This window comes from Perca flavescens, chromosome 21 (assembly GCF_004354835.1).
Source record: "Perca flavescens isolate YP-PL-M2 chromosome 21, PFLA_1.0, whole genome shotgun sequence".
Classification (NCBI taxonomy): Eukaryota; Metazoa; Chordata; class Actinopteri; order Perciformes; family Percidae; genus Perca; species Perca flavescens.
The window spans coordinates 15,581,956-15,604,010 of NC_041351.1; the positions used below are offsets into that span (position 1 = coordinate 15,581,956).

At 40.8% G+C, this 22,055-nt stretch overlaps 1 protein-coding gene and 1 long non-coding RNA gene across 2 annotated transcripts; one reads left to right on the forward strand and one right to left on the reverse strand.

The window, feature by feature from the left end:
* Positions 1–1,864: 1,864 nt before the first annotated feature.
* Positions 1,865–21,499, forward strand: LOC114547627 (double C2-like domain-containing protein alpha). The gene is given in 11 exon segments (XM_028566895.1): positions 1,865–2,210; positions 3,464–3,543; positions 4,325–4,399; positions 4,620–4,729; positions 7,836–7,962; positions 9,687–9,746; positions 16,228–16,354; positions 16,879–16,951; positions 19,050–19,131; positions 19,415–19,511; positions 20,308–21,499. Coding segments are annotated over 11 exon segments (1,314 nt in total). The 3' UTR covers positions 20,445–21,499.
* On the reverse strand, positions 12,149–18,540 carry LOC114547628 (uncharacterized). Its single transcript, XR_003691241.1, has 3 exons — positions 18,282–18,540; positions 17,042–17,171; positions 12,149–12,761 (listed from the first exon to the last, which is right to left on the reverse strand). It is a non-coding gene; the product is annotated as an uncharacterized LOC114547628 (long non-coding RNA).
* Positions 21,500–22,055: the final 556 nt, after the last annotated feature.

Sequence of the window (22,055 nt, forward strand, 5' to 3'; positions counted from 1 at the left end):
TGGAAAGCCCGCTTTTATTAAGCAACTGTAGGAAGGCATTCGGAAATGTCAACAGATGAGCGCATCAGCGCACATGGGGCAACAAGCGCACATTAATAAGCTGTTTAATTTAAAATGTCCAATGTGTTAACCTTTCCTGATTGCTTTGTTTCCGAACGTGATCAGAAAACTAGGGAAGACCCATTACCTCCAGGGCCGACTTTATAAAATGAATAATGTCAGAGTTAAAATCCCGTTTCTGGTGAGTAAATGAATGAACTTAGCTTTCAGTCTGGGGTTTATTTCGGACACCGCACACACTGTGTACAAAACGTTTTCCACCAACTCTGCTCCGGTCGCATCTACACCGGTCTGCTTCCTCTTTCTCTCTTCTGCCCACTTTCACACACACACACACACACACACACACACACACACACACACATACACACACGCGCACAGAACTTAAAGGAGCCGCAGCACCATTTTACAACAAATGCCTTATCGCGCTGATGTGACCAATCCCAACCCGAACATCATTTCTAAATATCTGTCCAAACCTGGCCCGGCCCGTCGGGTCCTGTCGGGTCCCGTCGGGCTTGAGTCGGGTATCCATCCTCTAATCTGGTTCTACCTCAGGGCATCTTACCAGTTGGATGTGCCCGGAAAACCTCTAACAAAAGGTGCCCAGGAGGCATCCTGATCAGATGCCCATACCACCTCGGACCCTTACATAAGGATAGTCAAATAATACTTATTCCTGACTGTCCACTTTTTTTTGTAAGGAATAATTTCAGTCCCAAGTATAAAGTCAATATGACCAATATTCCTTACTATTTCTTTTAAAGTCCTGAGATTCTCCCCATGATATTTGTAAACTGTCTAAACAGAGACATTCAACTCACAGACAACACAGAGGAAGTGCAAATACTCACTGTGCAAATATTCACTTCTCAGTTTCAATCGATTAATGCAGAGAGAGCAGAAGGTAGTCCAGAGGGGGGGTTCGCTCAGTATTGAGGACAGAACGCCCCCTCAAGGCCTGCTGTCTTTAGAAAACAAAAGCTGTGAGATATTTAAAATCCACCCCCGTTTTTTATTTCAGGAACAGAGCAGACACATCAGCCTTGTGGTCAACTCCACTCCCTGCTACCACAACTTTATATAATCACCAGGACTCTTCTCAGAGTCTACTGAAGAGCCTAAGTATACTGAAGAGCTCTCCAGCTTGTAAAGACTTCATCCAGTAATTACCTGCTTGTCTGTGGAGGATTGTTTAGCACTTAAGATAACATGTGTGCCTCGGCGGCTCACACACACACACACACACACACACACACACACACACACACACACACACACACACTGCCATTTCATCAAGGATAATTACGATTCGAGGGAGACCCCTATTGTCTGTTATCCTTTATCCTCCCTGATAGGTTTGAGATTATTCAGATGGATTTTATTGAAATGCAAATGTGTGCACATCCTCTGCTGAAATTTGTCATCTTATGAGTAATGTCTTTTTTTTCAAAGTTCTAATTATGTTTAAGGAGGTTTCAGTGCAAGAGCAGTTTGAGATAAATGCTTCCTAATCACAAGTTCTTCTTCTCGACTATATGGAAAATGAAAAACTCAGAGCCTATTAGGTGTGATATCTCAGTGATGGCTAGACACATGATCTTATTCATCACCAATCATCGTACTAAGCTCACCTTGTTTTGCTTGGAATAGCAGAGGTGAAATTGAGAACATCTTATATCTGCTGATCAATGTTTTTGCTCTTGCTTTGGCTGAATACATCCCAAAATTTCAATTATTGTTTTGCTAAAAAGTGTGATTTAACTCTTCCTCCAGCTATCTCTGTCTCTTTCCCTGCAGCCCTATGACTGTGCGAAAAGGAAAACGTTTAGGTATCTCCATCCAGGAGCACATGGCCATTGACGTATGCCCGGGCCCCATCCGCCCCATCCGTCAAATCTCTGCCTACTTCCCCCGCCTGTCGCCCACTTCCTCCTTCTCCGAGCCACTCTCGCCCAATCAGGTGGCAGCTCCCACCGCGCTCAGCCCTAGCAGCGCGGGCCAAGGTGGAGGAGCCACCGGAGGAGGAGGAAGCAGCAGCCTGTTGTCACCACTGTTACCAGGGGCGGCAGGCGGAGGGGGCTCACTGTCAGCCATGAGCAGCATGGACACCTCCATCGAGATCGACAGCTGTGACAGTGATGATAACAGTAAGTCACCTGAAAGTAACGACCTTCTCTAAAGCTGCTTGAGCCCAAAAATAGAAATTACCTCAATACAGATGTGGATTTGGGACAAAAGGCTGAGAATGATTCAAAGAATTTGATACACGTCATGTAAACAACTTATTCCGTTTAGGTATTCCAAATAAGGCCTTCTTCCGATTAAGACATGTAGGATATGCCGGTATTATTCTGGTTTTTAAGAGCATTGTTTGGACATCAATACTGAGCATGTGTCTTAATTGGAGTTTTTACTTAAGTTTGCAGCAGTTTATGGCCTGTTTGCGGCTTATGGTCATCTCTGGTTGTTGTACACAAACCAACTAGCCAACAGTTTGCAAGGCTGGGGTAGAGATGTATGCCCAAAAGAAAAAAAATATTTTTCTATTTTCCCTTATTTACATTATCTGGCCAGGGAACCCAGAGTCGTTTCCCAGGCCAGACTACTAAACCAAACGCATAGTCTATATCCATGACCTTCAATTTACGGGATTGCTCCATGTGGTCTATTCAGCCGAATGTCCATTACCTTACGCTTTCTTTGAGTTGGAATTTTAAACTTGAATTATGAGGACTATGGCTAACTGCTCCTCAGATCTCTGCAGGGTAAATCCAGACAGCTAGCTAGTCTATCTGTCCAATCGGAGTTTTCTGTTGCATGACTAAAACAACTTTTGAACATCCACGTTTCACCAAAACAAGTTCCTTCCCGAGGCTATTTTGCAGCGGCACCAAGGCTCTGGGGCACTTTAGACGATTGTGATTGGTTTAAAGCCATGCAAATAAAACGAGAGCACGTTCCTCTTCCATCCCGGAATGATGTGTGAACTAGCCAGACCCTCCTCCGCCGCGCTGTGGAGGAAGGTCTGGCAAAGCGAGACTACTAAACGCGCTACCCACATTCTAATGAATAGGAAGACTGGCGTTGACAGCTGATTTGGTGTGAATGCAGCCTTAGACAGAGCCAGGGTAGCATTTTCCAGTCTATCTGAAGCTAAGCTAACCAGCTGCTGGCTGTAGACACATATTTACCAGACAGATATGAGAGTTGGTACCGAGCTTATCATCTAACTCTCAGCGTGAAAGTGTTCTTGATTGTCTACAATAAGGCAAGGCTTAATAGTTTTTCCTGATAGTCCATGTTTGTATTTCTGCCATCCTTCTCTGTAATAAAGTCATCAGCTGAAAAGCAATTAGCTAAGTGGCACATTTGTAAAACATTTTTATCGTCTGCATTCCAGCCTCCTTGGGGACGTTAGAGTTTGACCTACTGTATGAGAGAGCCACCAGCTCCTTACACTGCATAGTCTTGAGAGCAAAGGTAAATACTGTTAGCTGATAACTGCACTAGAGCCAACACACATATTTCATTTAACTTTGTATCCGTAATATCTTTTGTGTTCAACCAGTGACACAAAAACGCTGTTCAGTCATTTTTCTGTCACATTTTGTTTCTGTAAATAAAAAAACAACTGAATCCTAAGTACAGCCTCACAGAGCCGATAGCACGGCTGTGGACTCTATTAGTCTTGTTTTTTTTTTTAACATACAGCTCCATTAAATAGCTGCTGAAAGGTTTGTACTGGGTATAATCACTTCAAAATAAAAGCCTGTCTTGCTAGATATTCAATCTGCAATTCCACAATACTTACAGCAGAAAGCTGAAAGCTTTTTGTTTCACTAATGTAAGAGAGAGAAATTAAAGATCTGAAGTTAGTCCACATAAATGTATTACATAATTTGTGTGTAGCAGAGAATTTCAATTTCCTGAATAAAATACTCCTTAATGTTTAGTTTTTAAAAAAAGGAGTACTATTTTTTTTAATGGGTAGTATATATATATATATATATATATATATATATATATATGTAGCCTTTGCACTATGTGGCTTATTAGCAAACTGAAACTATCTGTCAAATTAAAAAAACTTGCCCCTCCTCCTTTCTACCGCTGTGCTTTAGATTCAGTTTGTTAATGAACTCCTCACCTCTCAGTCTGGTAATCATTTAACAATTCATTATTGGTGTTGGCAGTTTGCACAATGTTCCACACCAATTATTTCATATCTCTCCCTTATATCCTCTCTCTGTGTCTCTATTAGGGTCTGAAGCCGATGGATTTCAACGGTTTAGCTGATCCTTATGTCAAGCTGCACCTGCTGCCGGGAGCTTGCAAGGTATGATTTTATGATCAGGACGTGGTTTACTGTGTGTTTCTACAATCGAAGGACAACTTCAGTAACCTGTTTGAGTGCACACTTTAGCTATAATTTGAGCCGCATCATGAAAGTGCAAGTGCAGACCAGTAGACCTTGCAGCCAGTAAGAACTTGCTGTCCTGTTGAGGTTGTTTCCTTTGAGATTATTGCTTTCCTCTCCTCTCTGCTGTGATGCACAGGCCAATAAACTGAAAACCAAGACCGTTCGCAACACTCTGAACCCTGTGTGGAACGAGACGCTCACCTACTGTGGAATCACCGAGGAAGATATGTACCGCAAAACACTCCGGTAAATGTTTGCTTTATGTCTGGCTATTTCTGTCTCCTTCACTTCCTGGCTCTGTGCTCTGTCTTGACCATCGGAAAGCCGACTCTTGCTTTAAAAGGATTTCTTATCGTCTATCTCAATCACAGAGTCTTTTACTGATTTTTAGGCCTTTATCCTTGCTCTTCTCTCTCCAATCTTTGCTGATCCTTTGATCCCCCTCTGTCACCTCACCTTCGTTCCTCCCCATCCTCACATCTCTCCTGTCCACTAGGATCAGAAAAGATCTCCCTTCACTTCTTCTAAACAATCTCTCTCTCTTTGTCTTTCTTTACATCTGTCTTCCTGCTTTTCTCCCTTTCCAAGTTGCAGTGACAGATTGAGGTCAGACTAAGCACCACAGGGTGTTTTAATTTCATTGACCCCCTCCAGAGGTGACAAAAGCTGCGATCTGTCTCTGCCTGTGACTAAAACTTTGCCACAGCGCAACTGGGAGTGGGATTTAAATAGGATCGACGGTTGATCTCTCGGGGGAAATTTAGAGAAACTGGCCCTACAACCGGCGTATGACACTGTGTTAATTCAGCAGAGGCGTTTAAAGATCCAGACAGGAGGAAGTTTAACCTATTGAAACATGTACACATGTTGACGTCATCCACTGCAATGCAGTGAGTTTGAAATTGTCTACAAAGTGAAAAATGTCATCACTTTTTTACATCAACATAAATCTGGATTATGTAATAGACATAATTAAAAAGCAAACTGTAAAGGATTAATCCAACCCTTAACAGTTAACACATTTAATAACAGCTAGACCCGTAACGGTAACCCTCATTTGTTGGTGAATTTTGTTTTCTTGTAGTGTGCTTTTCTTAGCACAGAATAATAAAGCTAGGCTACTTCCAGTGTATCTACAAGGTTAAACAGCAGGGTGTCCGCCCAGTCTTGAATTTCATCACTTCCAATACAGTAAGAAATCCATCACAGAAAATGGAGGTTTTCCAATTTCTCCACCGACAGCAGCTTCATTTGACCAGAACTCAATGTAACCACAAGATATGCTACAGTTTGAAAAAGGGCAGAACTCTTTTGAACAATTTTTTCGAAAATGGAATAAAAATGCAGCTCTATAAATTGTTTCTGCTTTCAACTTCGAACCAGCAGCTGTAACAATCAACAAACTGCAGCATATACAGTATACGCAAAGTTTATTTATTTAGGATAAGCTCTATGAAATGGGTCACCTTGTTTTCGAGGGGGTCCTACAATCCTATCATCTGACAGATCTTAGAAGTTCAGTACTATAGTTTCAGAAAATACAACTCCAAAGTTGCATTTGTGTATTTACATAATTTTATAATGACAGGAAGTCGTGATTTACAATCCTTACAATGTCTTTTTGTTTAATTCAGAACTGTCCGTAGGCTATTGGCCAATTAGTTTTTGCACAATAATGACCAGAAACTATGGACGTTTTTTCCTGCTAAGAAAATACACATTTATGAATGATACAAATAAAAACACTCACAGTTAAGCAATATAAAAAGGGATTTATTTTTATTTTATTTGTTTACTCTTCTATATATATTATTATAAACAGGATCAGATTCCAGGTTGATTGCCAAGTAGGTCTTTACATGCAAGGAATATGCTTTGTGTATTGGTGAATAGACAAGAAACTATATAATAATATATAATAATTTGGAGTTTGACTCACCATGAGCATTTTCATTTTTATCATGGCTATCTTTTCATGTTTGGTTTCCCGGCAGAAATGAGCTTCCATAAGAGCCAGTATAAATGGTGTCATTATTAATTCATGACTGTACTAATATCCATCCACTGTGACACTTTAAAAAGCCTTGAAATTATACCGTGTACCGTATGTCAAACAGTATCAGTGAACATCTTTAGTTACATGGCCGACATGGACATCACATTGGTGACGGCATGTGTTGATTAGATTTATCTAACATTAGGAAATCTTTTTGATGTAGTAGGAAATGGGAGCTATCAGGAACAGTAAAATATGTATTTTACCACATGCTGTGGAACTGAAGCCTTACATCGGTCTCACATTATGACTCTGCGCTTCACACTTGGCTTTTTGACCTATCATACTCACACTACCATGCTCCATCCTCGAGCGCTTTTCATCACAGCCATCGTTTACTCGTCCATCTAACACACCATCTTTCACCTCTCAGCTCTGACTGCTTCATCCCTCTTTTTTCCTTTTTCTTTTTGCCTTCTTCTTCTTCTCTATTTGTTGCTGCTATTTGGTTCTGAGGGCTCATAAGCTATTAGACTCTGGGGATGCCAACACATATCTGGTGTCTCCAGGCAACTGGCCTTTTGCACCTTGCTTATTTCTGTATTACCGGGTTTTATTACCAGAACCTGGTGCTGCAGGTGACAGCGATGTTTTTTTTATGGTCATAAATTTAGTTAGAAGTTGAATAAAACCAAGAGCGAGGAGGTAGAACGTTTCTATCTGGACTTCTCTGACAGATTGCATTCTTAGTTTTCTTCTTCTCATTGCATGTCTTTCATTTACATTAAGCACAGAAAAATGCAATCGCTCTGGATGTCAGTTAGCCTGTAGCATGCTGATTTTCCACTTCTGCCTATGGGCACACACGCACAGGTTTAAATAAATTCTTCCATTTTTTATCTCTCCCACTCACCCAAATCACTCCATCCCTCCCTCGGCAGCTTATGATTTCACATACGCACACACAGCGTTCCTCCATCTCCTTCACTCCTCTCTGCTGCTCCCACCCAGTTATGCATTTCAGGTGACATTATGGCAAGTGTAAACATTTGCCAGCCCCATAAATATGGATTGACTTAACCTTGCATGATGCACTGTCACACTAAATTCCTTACTTGTACAATACATAAACTGGTTTTATACGTAGGTTTTTCTTTAATTCAGGTCAGGTCTACGTCAACAATTTCCTTCCTAATTAAATGAGTCATAACATGCAATGTTGTACACACACACACACACACCTAACTCTGTCTCAGTAATCAGCTTCTCTTACTCTTATTTTCCTCTCTCCCCATCTTTGTCTCTCGCTATTTCTTATTTTTACCTTCCCCTCCCTCTTCTGTCTCTTGCTCCCAGGGTGTCGGTGTGCGACGAAGACAAGCTGACACATAATGAGTTCATCGGGGAGTCGCGGGTGGCCCTGCGCCGTGTGAAGCCTGACCAGACCAAACACTTTAACATCTGTCTGGAGCATCCACCTCCTGTGAGAAGAAAAGAGGGGAGCAGATATAATAAAAGGGAGGATAGTAAAGAAGGACTAAAAAGGAAGGAAAGATGGAAATGAGTGTGTAAGAGGGAGATAAATGACTTGAGGGTATATTCAATATATTAAGGTTTTTCTGACTCACAACCTCCTAAAGTAGAAAAAAGAAAGAGGAGGGTGGAAATGAGGTGAAGAGGGAAGGCAGGGAATTATTAACGTGCCAACAGGGAGGAGTTAAAATGTCAATATTTAGTAGACCGATGACCACACACTTGGGTCACATAATATATAAAATACCAACTGTGTCTGTACATTCTCTGTAGCATCGCTGGCAACAGAGCTGAACAAATGCTTCCCAAAAGCTGCTGGACAAAAACAGCAAGATTCCCCTTCCCCTATTTGAGATTACAGGCTGTTTAATGCTATATTAATATTTGAGAGGAAACAGCCAATAAATTGGTGATTTTCCTGATACATCAACGTAAACATTCATAAATATTTAAAGCAAGGATCCCCCAAATGTGTTTATTAGTGTGGTAAGAAATGAATATACTGACTTAGACAGGCATTTATAGTTAAACAATATACTGTATTGTTAAAGATGAACACTAAAGATAAAAATGCACTCAGAACAGTAAACTTCAAAAGGAAATGTAATCATCATAAATAATAGTAAATAAAAACAATTAACCAAAAATGTTAAAGGAATAGTTTGAATATTTTGGGAAATACGCGTATTTGTTTTCTGGCAGATAGTTAGATAAGAAGAATGATACCACTTTCACATCTATACACTAAATAGGTAGCTACAGTTAGCAGCCAGTTAGCTAAGCTTAGCATAAAGACTGGAAACAGGGGGAAACAGCTTGCCTGGCTCTGTCCGGTTCCAACTACTTGCACATGTAAAGGTCACTAATTAACACGCTGTATTTCAGCCCTTTAAACCAAAGTGTAAAAACAATAAGTTGTGGTTTTACGGGGGGCTATGGGACCTGTTGTCATGCAACCAGGGGATACTCCTGGAAGTTACTGTTCCCAGCCAAGAAATAGTCCAAGCATAAACCAAGGAAAACAGCCCCAGACCAAAACTACCCAAAGGGCAGTGGCCACATAGTAGTATATAGTAGAGTATATTTTGAATGAAGCCAATATCTGCTGGTAATACCGGCTACTGAGAATTACAAATGGGTAAACAGAGGACACCAGTAATATCATATTCTTATAGCTCACAAACAGCTTTTTGTGCTGGCTAAATGTCAGCCGGGTCATGCGTGGGAAAAGGGTACATGGAGACGGTAGAATAAAGGGAGAGGAGAATAAGCGAGAGGGGGGGGGGCAGTGGAGTGTCAATAGACAGAGAGCAAGTGAGAGAGATGAGAAACAAATGGATTAAAAAATAAAAGTGGTGGAGAGCGGGGGGCATGGGTGTTAAAAAGGGGCGGGAGGGCGCTGGGTTTTTTGTTCTTCATGAGTTGGAAAGGGCAGATGGTATTAGATTGGCCCTCTGAGGCCGGTGGCCACTCTGCGATCAAAAGCTAAAGCCCCTCTGTCATTCTGCGACCAGACGTTGTGTCTTGCCTTTAATTTTCAAAGTGGCTTCAGCTTTGACTCAATATGTCTATCTCTTTCTGTTCATCCTATGCTCCTCTGTCCTGCTTGAACAGCTTTTCTGTCAGTCATACATCCCCTTATTATTGATCTCTTTATCTTCTTTTTGCCTCCAGCTGCCTTCACCGACTGCGATGAGCACAGCCCTGAGAGGAATCTCCTGCTACCTGAGAGAGGTGACCCCGACTCCTCTTATTTTGCTCAACATAACCCTCCATCTGTCTGTCCGTGCTTATAGTCCATTCATATTCAACCAGTCTTAAAGGGGACTACACAGAGTTTTGTTCATCTTACCCAAAATGAGACTACATTGCTTACATGACTACAAGCAGTATCTTAAAAGTAGGAGAATGAACCTGTTCATATTTCAGGGTTGCTATTAGTTGTATTTATATGGCCTATAAAATATTGTGGAAACAATCAATATCATTCTTCATTTAAGAAACATCAGAGCAACAAGTTTTACTATTTACATCTAACGAGTGCTGAAACAAATAGTCAATTAATCAGTCAACTAGCAAAGTCAATTGGTGCTAGCTTGACTTTCTGCTTTTCTCCGTTTTGTTGATGACACCTTGGACTCTAGAAAACAATCATATCTTTCACAATTTTCTGACATTTCATAAACTAAACTTTAACCAAGAATTGCGGGTTAAGATGTGTGCCAAGTTAAAATATTCAACACAAAGTGTGTATGCTTAATATCACAGCTCACCATTCTGCAAACCATTTGCATGTATTGTTATGCTGTTCCAGACATAGGTTAGTTTCTATTTATTTCCATAAGACATTAAAGGCCGATCTGGAATCTTGCTCCTTATGAGATCATAAGGAGAAAGGTTACCCCCCCTTTCTCTGCTTTGCCCGCCCAGAGAATTTGGCCCACCCATGAGAAAGTGAGACATCATGGCTTTCAAATGAGCAAAGTGGCAGTTGGTCATGTCATGGGACCTTTAAAATTAATTACCAGACTCATTTGAGTCATGTAATCCATTAAGTTAGTTAATTACATATAGTACATTTCAAATCAATCTTAAACTGAATAATTTAGTTGAATTTTTGTATCATGTGGAAATGAATAGAAATTAATTGCTGCCTGGTACAAAAAAGGGAAAACATATGCAAATATCTAAAACTGTACAGTTTACATTAAAGTGAGACTGTGTAACTTTTGCTGGCAAAAAGTGACAATTAAAGGCAATGCTTAAAGACTGAATAAGGCTGTAGCAGCAAAAACCGGAGTGGGTTTAGTGCCTATGAATTCAACCTTTAATTTGTAGAGAAAGAGTGGTATATTTTCTCTTTCACAAGTGAAACAAATGTAAACACTACATGATTTATAGTAAAGGTCTGGGGTCTCATTTACAAAACTGTGCGTAGGATTCTTACCTAAAGTGTACGTACGCACAAAAAGCCAAAAATGGCGTAGGTCAAAAGAAAATCTGATTTATAAAACCGTGCGTACGCACATCTGTAAGCAACGTTCCATTTATAAATCACAGATTACCCACAAGTGTGCGTACGTGAATCAGCCTCTTATCTCTCCCTGTACGTGCCCATTTGTAACCATAAATAGTCAATGCAAAGCACCTCATGAATGCTGATCAGTATGTTAATGACCCTGTCAGTTGTTCTTTCGTTACGCCGAATCATGATGACTGGTGGAGAAAAAGCAAAAAACTTCTCAGACGCTGGTGAATTGCTGCAAATTTAATTATAATTTCGGCTTGTTCATCGTGTATGGAAACCTGATCTATAGACTACCTATATTAATAATACCGTCCAAAACGGCAGGCATTACAGCACTCGGGGACAGCTTCAATATACCAGACCTAGATTTAACAGAACTATAGGCCTATATTATATCCAAACAAGCCTTAGTGATAAAGTTGAAGATTATATATAATATTTATTTTAAAAAAAACACTTAGCTGTCTGCCATTTCTCTCTTTAGGGAATTTAAATCAACATATCATCGTCATGGTCCCTGAAGCGGTGTTTTTTTATAAATATTACATATAATCTTCAACTTTATCACTAAGGCTTGTTTGGATATAATAAATAGTTTTGTTAAATCTTATCATATAGGTCTGGTATATCGAAGCTGTCCCTGAGTGCCGTAATGCCTGCCGATTTGGACGGTATTGTTAATATAGTCTATAGATCAGGTTTCCCTACACTGCGAGAACAGGCCAAAATTATAATTCAATTTTCAGCAATTCCCGAGCATCTGAGAAGTTTTTCCCCTCCAGTCATCATGATTCGGCGTAACGAAAGAACAACTGACAGGGTCATTAACATACTGATCAGCATTCATGAGGTTCTTTGCATTGACTATTTATGGTTACAAATGGGCAGGTACAGGGAGAGATAAGAGGCTGATTCACACACACACACACACACACACACACACACACACACACACACACACACACACAGGTAATCTTGGAATTCATAAAGGGAACACTGCTTACAGATGTGCGTACGCACGGTCTTATAAATTGAATTCTTTTTGGCGTATGCCATTTTTGGCTTTTGGGCATACGTTTTAGTAAGGATCCTACGCACAGTTATATAAATGAGACCCCAGGTCCTTTAATTAACAATCCATTCTCAGCTGTTACAAGTTCTTAATGTCTCAGTTTTTATTAGACACAGAGATGATTGTAGAGCCTCTCATCACATATCAGGTAAATTAACGAAGGGTCCTTTAACTTCATTAAGAAAACTTGAGTAAAACAGCTGCCTCTATGTTTCTTTCCACAGTCAAGGTTGTTTAATGTGATCGTCTTGCCAGTTCTCTGCCTTGCAAACCCACCGACAAACGTATCTCCTTCCCATTTGTCTGTCACTATGGTTGGCTGGCTCCACATCGATGCCTGTTTATTTTCTCTTTCGCTCTCTATCGATCTGTGAAGGTCTGAGCTGCTCCATTCAGATACTTGGTGGAAATTATCCTCACTAATTGCGAATCTCGTACTCAGTCACGGCAGATGGCGAACTGGCTCTTGGCAGTAATGACGATTCCCATAGAAAAATACAGATAAGAAAAGGGGGAAATAGCAAAGAGAGATTTAGGAAAAAAGAACAGAGCAAGCTGTTGAGACCATTAGAGAAAGGATGGGAGTAGCATGGAAGAGTGTGGCATATTGATCGTCCTGGCTGTGTCCACCTCTTGCCTGAAGATAAGACTTAATGAGAGATGAAGAGAGATAAAGGAGAGGGGAAATATTTAGTGATGGAAACAGTTTTACATTAAAATTACAGACATTAAAACAGAGCCTTTTTCCCCATTTTCTGTGGTGAAACAGAAAAGATAACCTGATAAAGATGAACCTGCAATGATGAGAAACAGCTCGTCTTCCCTATAAATAACATACATGTATGGATGCTGTTTGCCATGAGCGTGAGTCACGGTCCTGTGAGCACATCGTCTTCCCCCTCTGTTGCCACTTCCTCCCTTTCTTTCATCTGTCACTTTGAATCTACTCTGTTGTTCCGCTTGTTGCCAAATGCTTTGGTAACAGTTTGATGTTGTCCATGGAAAATATTTGAGCCAGGAGCGACAAAGTGCAAGAATAGGTCTTTAAGGCTGGTGATTAATTCTGTCTGAGACAAGTCTTTGCCATTGGACTGTGAAAGTGATAGTTGAGTTTGTCTCTAGGCTGTAAAGGTGTACTCAAATGTTAGATGAAAGTCACTGAGCTCTTTTTGCTTTTTGTTTGCTTATGAGAAAAAGAAGAGAGATTAACTACATCACAGCAAAGTACACAAAGTGCATTTTAAAGCAAGGCTGTGAAACTTTTAAAAGATGATGCATTTTTCTTCTCACAAATAAAAAGGTTAAATTCATAAACAATAGAACTCACCCTGCTCAGTTCAGTGCACTCAGGGGTTTTGCAGCTACTGCCTTACTTGGTAGGCAACGGACAAAATAAAGCAAAAATATACCCTTGAATTGATTTGTTTTGGGTCTTAAATTTGGCAGTAAAGCCGCCTACACATGATACGCGATTTGCTCTCTGCGCACCGCTAGGTAGGGCGCAGAGCAAAGCGCAGAGAGCAAAGCGCAGAGAGCAAAGCGCAGAGAGCAAAGCGCAGAGAGCAAAGCGCAGAGAGCAAAGCGCAGCGCAAGTATTCATCATCAAGGGTGGCAAAGAAGCCATTTCCCGTTGCTAAGTAACAACATGCTGTTATCTCATTGGTTGTGCTTTTGAAAGGTCAGCGGCAACTAGGTCAAAGTTGAAATAATTTGAACTTAAATCCGAGCGGTGCGCGACGCCAGGGGTAGCGTTGTTTAAGTTTAATTACTAATGTTAGTATTTTAGTTAGCAATAATTAGCCTGTGCCTATATCTCCTTACATATACCTACGCTCTCCGTCTCTGCAAGATTGGGAATGATTGAGATTTCTCTTGGCACAGCTACCAGAAGACTTCCAACTTTCAGACAGGTTGCTCACGTCACATTTACTTTGTCTCTCTCAGTTAGAGGCTGCGCAGTAACGCTCAGCGCTCATCCTTCACTGGTCTCCGTCCAGAGCAACGGGATCTGTTGGTCCAGTTTATATACTGACTATGTTGGGTTCAGTCTGGTTCAGTCTTAAAGACATGGTGGGTATCAGCTAGAATTGTGTTTTAGGGTCACACAGAACTCTAAGTACTACTGTTACGCTTTGTGTTTGCTTTCATCTTGTCACCTGTAGCAATAGCAGCCGTTGTTCAACAAAAGTGACATAACCCTGCTTTGATTTCTGCTGTGTGAATGCTGGAAAACCGGAACTGTACTGTCAATAGATTTTTTTGGCCTCAGTAAACACAACACCGACATATTCTTATTTGATCACGTTTTGGAGCGTGATTGCAAACAGCAGTGGTTTATTTACACATCTAACAGACACAAAGCAACATTAGCATTCATTTGAAGTCGTGTTTGAGTCCACAAGTCCAATATTCACTCTCCTTTTAGCTATGTTTTGACCAACTCTTGAGGGGAATATGGCTCTTTAACTGCTAAATGCTGCACTTTGTTCACCAGCTAGTCGCTAACTGTCTGTCTGCTGTTTGTTTGGTGCTGAGCAGGTAGTGTGCAGTGTGTTTATCAGAGTTTTTTCCACTGAAAACAGCTGCCAGCTGCATATAACGACGCTGATGGGAGCAGTGAGAGTGAATTAAAACTGTGAAGTTATTGGCTGTAAACAGTGCCTGAATTGGACCAAAAATGGTGCTGGTGCTCTGGTAATTCAGCAGTTGGATATGTCTGGATATACTGTATTTATAATTATACGCAGCTTGCGATTTGCCGGGGGGAATGCGTAGGATTTTCCCCCTTTCTGGTCTACATATCCTTGCCTCTGCTCAATTATTTTTTATCCCCGGTTGGGGACAAAGTATAGTGTACCCCCCCTCAAAGGGATAATCTACTTCACCAATAGCCTAGACCATGTATTCATTATATACCTAAAATAGAAGTATTTTAAACTAAGTAAAGCGTTGTAACATGAACAGTATATAGTGCAATTGAACAAAAAATCCGAGCGGCAGTTACTGCTTTTATTTAGCCGCTACAGAGCTCCGGGACGCCGGCTACCAGCGGCAGCTGTTTAGCCGCCAATAGGTGACTGCGAGCCGGCTACAGGCTCCGCCAGATGACAGTTCTTTCAGGGGTCACGGTGGTGGAGTTTAGCCAGAAAAAGTGAGTGTCATGCGGAGATGACTGAATTTAGGAAAAGAAAAATCGGATTTGGATTAAAACACTCCAGTGGAACGAAGGAGCGTTTCCTGGGTGAAAGTATTTTGTTTTCGCCGCGTAGAGAACTCCGCTCTCCGGCTTGAAAGTGCTGGGTTTTATGTTGACACCACGTTGTGCTATTTTATTTTGAGATTATTTTCCATTGCATATTTCAGTGCATAAGTGTTTTGGCATGGCTGGCCGAGTTGCACTATGTCCATGGTATTGGAAGGGGGATTTAATTCTTGCATGTTTTGTTGTGCATGAAAAAACCCACCCCCCTTCTTCACAATTCGCACCCTGTTTATACGCATGTCTTGGTAATAAGTTATTAACGCAGCATTTTCACTAGCCAATATTCTGTGGGATATTACATTATTATTATAATTGTTTTTGATTATAGTTGACTGTGGTGCGCTACAATTTACTTGAAGAACTAGATTTACAACTTTTTTAAATGTAGGCTAAATGACCACCCAAATCAAGACTACATAAAATGTAGGCTGTGCTCTATCACTACAGTGTACTGTGTTTTTCTTTTGTATAAAAAAATGCAACCGATTAAGACACGGACATTAAAAAAGAAGCTTCTTATTGCATAAATGGTGCAGGGGTGTAGAAGAGTAATTAAAAGTGGTTTGGAGTGGGCTTACGTGTCACTCAAGCAGAGAGCAGCTGGCACGCGCTCCTGTGACGAGAAGCGGAGCGCACAGAGCAAAAGTCTGTCGATTAGCCCACAGCAGCTTTAAAGAAGAACTTGCATATTGTTGCCAGTTTCATCAGCAGGTCATGGCACAAGACATTTTCAATACATAACGCCTCCTTTTAACTCTGAACCTTAAGTCAGTAATGTAGCAGCTACAAATGCAGCTCACACACCTTTTTTTTTTTCTATGTCTATTCCTGTATCCCCTTTTTCTCTCTTCAGTGGGAGACTGAGCAGCAGAGAAGTCTAGAGGAGAGAGGCCGTTTGCTGCTCTGCCTGCAGTACTTTCCTCCAGCCAGTGACGGCAATGTGAAGGGCGAGGCCAAGGAGAGGGCTCGTGGCGGGCTGTGTGTGGGCGTGAAACGCTGCGCCCACCTGGCAGCCATGGACGTCAACGGCTACTCAGACCCCTACGTTAAAACGTAAGTACGACATCAAACCACTAACTGAAATCCATGGTGTATTTGATGAAATAAAATGGAGTAATCCTGCTAGCTGTGCGATTAAATAATGAACACACAACTTTAGGCTGACGGATTGATGTTTCACGACCCTCATTTCAGAACAAATTTCCACATGACCTATCTAGCGCAAATCTCCCTCTCCACCTCATTACCTGTGTTTGGTCGTAACTGGCCGTTAGCTCATACTGACCCCATGAATCACCTTTTGTCGCCACCCATGAGTGATGATCGATGGCTCGACTTAACCTCGCACAAGGTAATGGTGACAAACAACGGCAGATTTCACACAAGTGAAAGCTATTGTGTAATATACCACTCACTCACAAAGATAATGGTAAGTGTGTGTGTATTGACAGCCTTCAAATTGGATTGAAAAGCAGTGACATGGGCATACTTTATCACAGAGGAGAGTGCAATTGTTGTTGTCATAGAGGTTCTTTGGAATTTCATTACTCACTGATGAAAGAAAATCAATACTCTCTGTGTGTGTGTGTGTGTGTGTGTGTGTGTGTGTGTGTGTGTGTGTGTGTGTGTGTGTGTGTGTGTGTGTGTGTGTGTGTGTGTGGCTGTACCAGGGATTGTAGGAAGGTCCCTGGGTTGAATGATGCATTCTGACAGAAACTAGACAAATGAGCTTTAAAATCCCCCTCTTCTTCACTGGGTGTTCCTGGCTTCGAGGATGTTTCTGGAATGAGTAAAACGCTAAACAACCTCCCGTCACACACACACACACACACACACACACACACACACACACACACACACACACACACACACACACACACACACACACACACACACACACACACACACACAATGCTAGGCATGTCAACACACTCGCCTCACTTCAGTACACACGCATCTCCCTTCTCCTTTCCTGTCATTCCTCCCTCTTTCTTTACATCCACTGAGCCTACGCACACATCCCTCACACATCCACATCATGCACCTTGTTTCATTTTGGATGCGTGCTTGCATCTTTGCCCTTTGGCGGGAGCTTTTTCCTAGATGCTTTGTTGTGTCTGAGAGCGTGTGGGAACATACGCTCTCCGAGCTGTGGGTGGCGGGTGGGAAGCAAATGTGAGTAGAGATTTCGCCACGCTCCTTCCAGCTGGCTTAAAAATATCTTGAGAATTTAATGACACCTCTCCAAAAGGGATGCTGGGCTTTTTAAATATGTGCCATGTTGATAAGCAATCCTCACACTCACATATGGTTAGTTTTACAAATAATATATTCAATATATTAATATTTAAATTAATAGGTCGACATTTTGGGAAATACGCTTATTTACTTTCTTGCTGAGAGTTAGATGAAAAGACTGTCCTGTCTGTACGGTAAATGGAGCTACAGCAGCTGGTTAGATTAGTTTAGCTCAAAGACTGGAAATAGAGGGTAACAGCTAACCTGGCTGTGTCCAAACTCCAAAGGTAACACAATCCACCAATCTGTGTCTTATCATACAGGATTTACACAGGTAGGCTACAGCTTATAATCACAACCTGATACAATATCAACACCTGTACCATATACAGGACAGCGCACCATAGCATCCTTTTTTAATTAGCAGGGAACAAATAGCTCATATTGTAACGTTAGTTACTCAGGTAGCCTACTCATAGAACTACCATTTTCCCAAGTCAGTGAATATAGCCTAGTCTGCTCAGAGTACAGCGTTATATTTGAGATGACCCTCTGAGGAATAAACTACTGAAATTATTAGCCAACGGTTAAACTTACTAACTAAACTTACGTTGCCTAGCAACGCTGATGTTCTCTGTAGAATGAAGTTTCTTGTTGTACGGTACTCACGTGATTGAGCTGTACGTAATTCTGCAATTCTGCTAGTCTTGGGCGCCGCAATATCTATATTCAACTTCTCTGCTCGTACATTTTCAAAGCATAATATAACCAGTCCACTCAGCCTCTCTGGTCCCAGTATAAACCAGTAGGCTATTTTCAAAAACAGCAGAAAGTCGGTCCTCACACACTGCACTGAACTTCGTTAGCATTACCATGTTAGCCATGAGCCCATGACAGACCCAGCATGCACCTGTTGAGGTGTGTTTGATTTGGGTCACCGCGTGCCCACCGGGTGGTGCATAAAACCTTATATATATGTCAATGCATAAAACCAGTGATTAATGCAACCTTTTTCTTTTTTACCTGCATTTGTACTGTTCACAAATTGCTTAAGCCCTGCGACTGCAAAAGTACCTAAATATTAACAACAAAAATTAAATATAAATTACTGATTTTGACAATAAATATATGTAACCTACACAGACAAAAATGACTTTCTTACACTAGTTACTCTCACTTGTTACTTTACCCCTGCCTTTACCTTTTTTTCTGAATCAAAGGAGGTAAAAGAGTGACATGGCAAGAAAAGCCACTGATTCTTTCAACTATAGACATCATTAATGAGTGAACATATTGATTTTCTATATGCATGAACTTCACATAGTTATAGCACTGGTATTTACAGTCATCAGTGCTTTACTGTTCCTTTCAGCTGTACGACCTGTGAATGGTAATGACCAGACTCATATATGATGATATTACATTCCTCTGTTTCAGGTATCTCAAGCCAGACGTCCAGAAGAAATCCAAGCACAAAACAGCTGTCATAAAAAAGACACTCAACCCGGAGTTTAATGAGGTAGACGTCCATATTCATCTCTACATGCATAACTGTGGGAGCGAGAAGCACATTTTTAGGGGTTGAATATAAAGAGACAGCTCATTTAGATACAGTCCTCAGAGACGCTACACTGCATGCAAAGAGTCTGGAACCTTTTTGTAAGACAAGCCAATTACAGTGCAGCACACTGCCGAATTAGTGAGTAGTTTAGAGGTTTAGAGAGGAAGAGAAACGCTTGTTAGGCGTGATCTTCTGACCTTTGCTTGTCCACCCACCTCTTGCCCTCTTTGTTTTCACCCAGGAGTTCTTCTATGAAATCACCTTCTCAGAGTTAGCCACCAAGACGCTGGAGGTCACTGTGTGGGACTATGACTTGGGAAAGTCCAATGACTTCATAGGTGACTTCACAGGCAGCTAATGATTTCATGCTAGTGTGTGTGGAATACTGATTAGCTGCCTGGCTACTTCATTAGCAGTACAATAATGTTGGACCCATGGCAGATGTTACCAAAAGATATTTTAAGCTGTTCGCTATTATCTGCTGCTCAGTACACACTGATTGTAATTTGCAGGGTTAAGTTGCCAAAAGGGTGTTGGTGACATTTTGGCTGAAATTGAGCTTCATACTATTCTTGCTCTACCAGTGGTAGAGCGTGTAATTACATTTTACACCTGTTTCTCTATTTGAACACCATTTTGTCTACTTTTTTTCTGAGATCTTTTAAAGATTTTTGTTTCTTACAGTAGGTATAGGTCAAGTCTGGTGTTTTTCTCCATTTTTTTATTTCTAAAAGTCCTATGAAAAGACCAACAACCTACATATGTCTCTCAATACTTTCAGACTTCTTTTCCTTAATCCAGTTTGAACTATGTAATAAAATTATAAACATCCCATGCAATAATGATGATCTTAACATTTTTTTTTTTTTTAAAAAGGTCACTCTAACACCTGTTTAAATAAATCAAACAGGTATAGATTGAAGCCATAGATGATTACGCCTATGCTTCTTGCAATACACAACCTATTTGGCATCCAAAGTAATATAAGATAAATAATAAGATAAAATGCCCACATGCCATTCAAAAAACCTTTTTAACTGTTACTATATACATAAATTCTCATTGTCATTTATTTAAACATTCCCTTTCCTCTTGAGTCACATTGACATTCTTTTTTGTCTCTGCACTGGGTAGGCGGTGTGTCCTTAGGGTGTCACTCACAGGGAGAAACTCTGCAGCACTGGATAGACTGTCTAAAGAACAAGGGCAAGAAGGTGGAGCGCTGGCACACGCTAACCAACGAGCTGCCTGGATCCACACTGCAGGAATGAACTGATCCTCTTCCACTGTACTGACGCTGGAGAGACTGCCTGACGAGAGACGTTTCATTGCATGCTCTGAGGATTTTCTGCATGAAGGATTCATATCCTACTTACTTTGTGTCATAAGTGAGATTATAATTCATAACGACATACCCAAAGGGACGGGGGTCACACTCAGAGATCAATACTCTAATCTCAGCTCTAAATAGACCTGATGCAAATCTGGGAAACTGTCCCCACCGCAAAGCTAACAGCATGAGAATTTTCATTATCATATTTATTGGGATCCATGTCTCTTTTGTGGATTTAAATCTAAATGCTCCTAGAGCTGCTCCAAACTAGTCAGATCTCAATCAACAAGATAAATTGAAATCATGCAAGAACATATAATGAGGGAGAAAGCTGAATTATTCTGCGTCATGTCAGGTTTACTTGCTCTTATTCCATTCAGCCTGTTATTTTCATTAACTGCTGACACCATTATATCTCACAGCGCACATACCTGTCCCTTGCAATAATGTTTTGCCTAATGCTTCCAAAGACCTCCAAGGGGTCTTAATACTGTCAGATATTTTGCATCTATTGATCTGATTGCCATCAGATTGCCTGCAGAAAACAGGAGAGACAATTGGTTCTTCCATTTTGATGGTTAGTGTCAGTTATTTGCATGTTTGGTGTTGATGGAGCAAACTACAAGACAAATATGTGCCAGGCACTGCTGCAGGATGTTCATCATTGTCTTGCTCCCAATTCTCCTGAGGTGTGTTGCTCTGATTTACTAAAGAGATGTTTTTATTTAATTCAACGGTAACAGTTTTTTTTAGTTTTTTTTATGTTGTTCAGCTGTTTAATGTGTCAGCTCTAATATCACAGTGTCAGTTTCTTGTTGGTGACACGTTGATGATGTTGACCTAATTTTACTTCACGATCCTTGATTTGTATGGAGGAGAAGAGCGATGTAATTAACAGAGAAGTTTCAGAGCAGAGTGGTTTATGGAGAGCTGTGCATGGTCATGCTGTACTCTGACGCACCGTGAATAAAATCCTCAGCCTTTGTTTGATATCTTAACTACAAATATGAATGGTGTATAGAGCACCGTGTTGTCTGGTAACTCTCCATGTCTGCTGCTTCATGGATGGCATTGACCAAGCTGCAGGCTTTATCTCAGTCTTATGTGGTTAAAGAGGCATGCTGAAATTACCAGTGGTGTTCATATGTAAATATAAATTGTGTTTCACTTGCTTTGGATGTTTGTCTTTTGTAACTTAAAGTGTGCATGATTGTGTTTGTTTTTCATAAACATTCATATTGATTTATTGTTTGTATCCCTGAATATTTATTATATTTGCTCCAAAGTGGCCTCTTTGAATCTCTAATGTTTACTTGCAGCTCAGTGGCGATCCAATAAAGCCAATACTGCCACCTAGCCTTCAGGAACTGCAACTGCAGCCTCTTCTCTGACTTCTCTGACTGTGAACATCAGTGATCCAGCAGGTCAGAGGCACACCTATCTATCTATCTATCTATCTATCTATCTATCTATCTATCTATCTATCTATCTATCTATCTATCTATCTATCTATCTATCTATCTAGCTATCTATCTATCTATCTATCTAT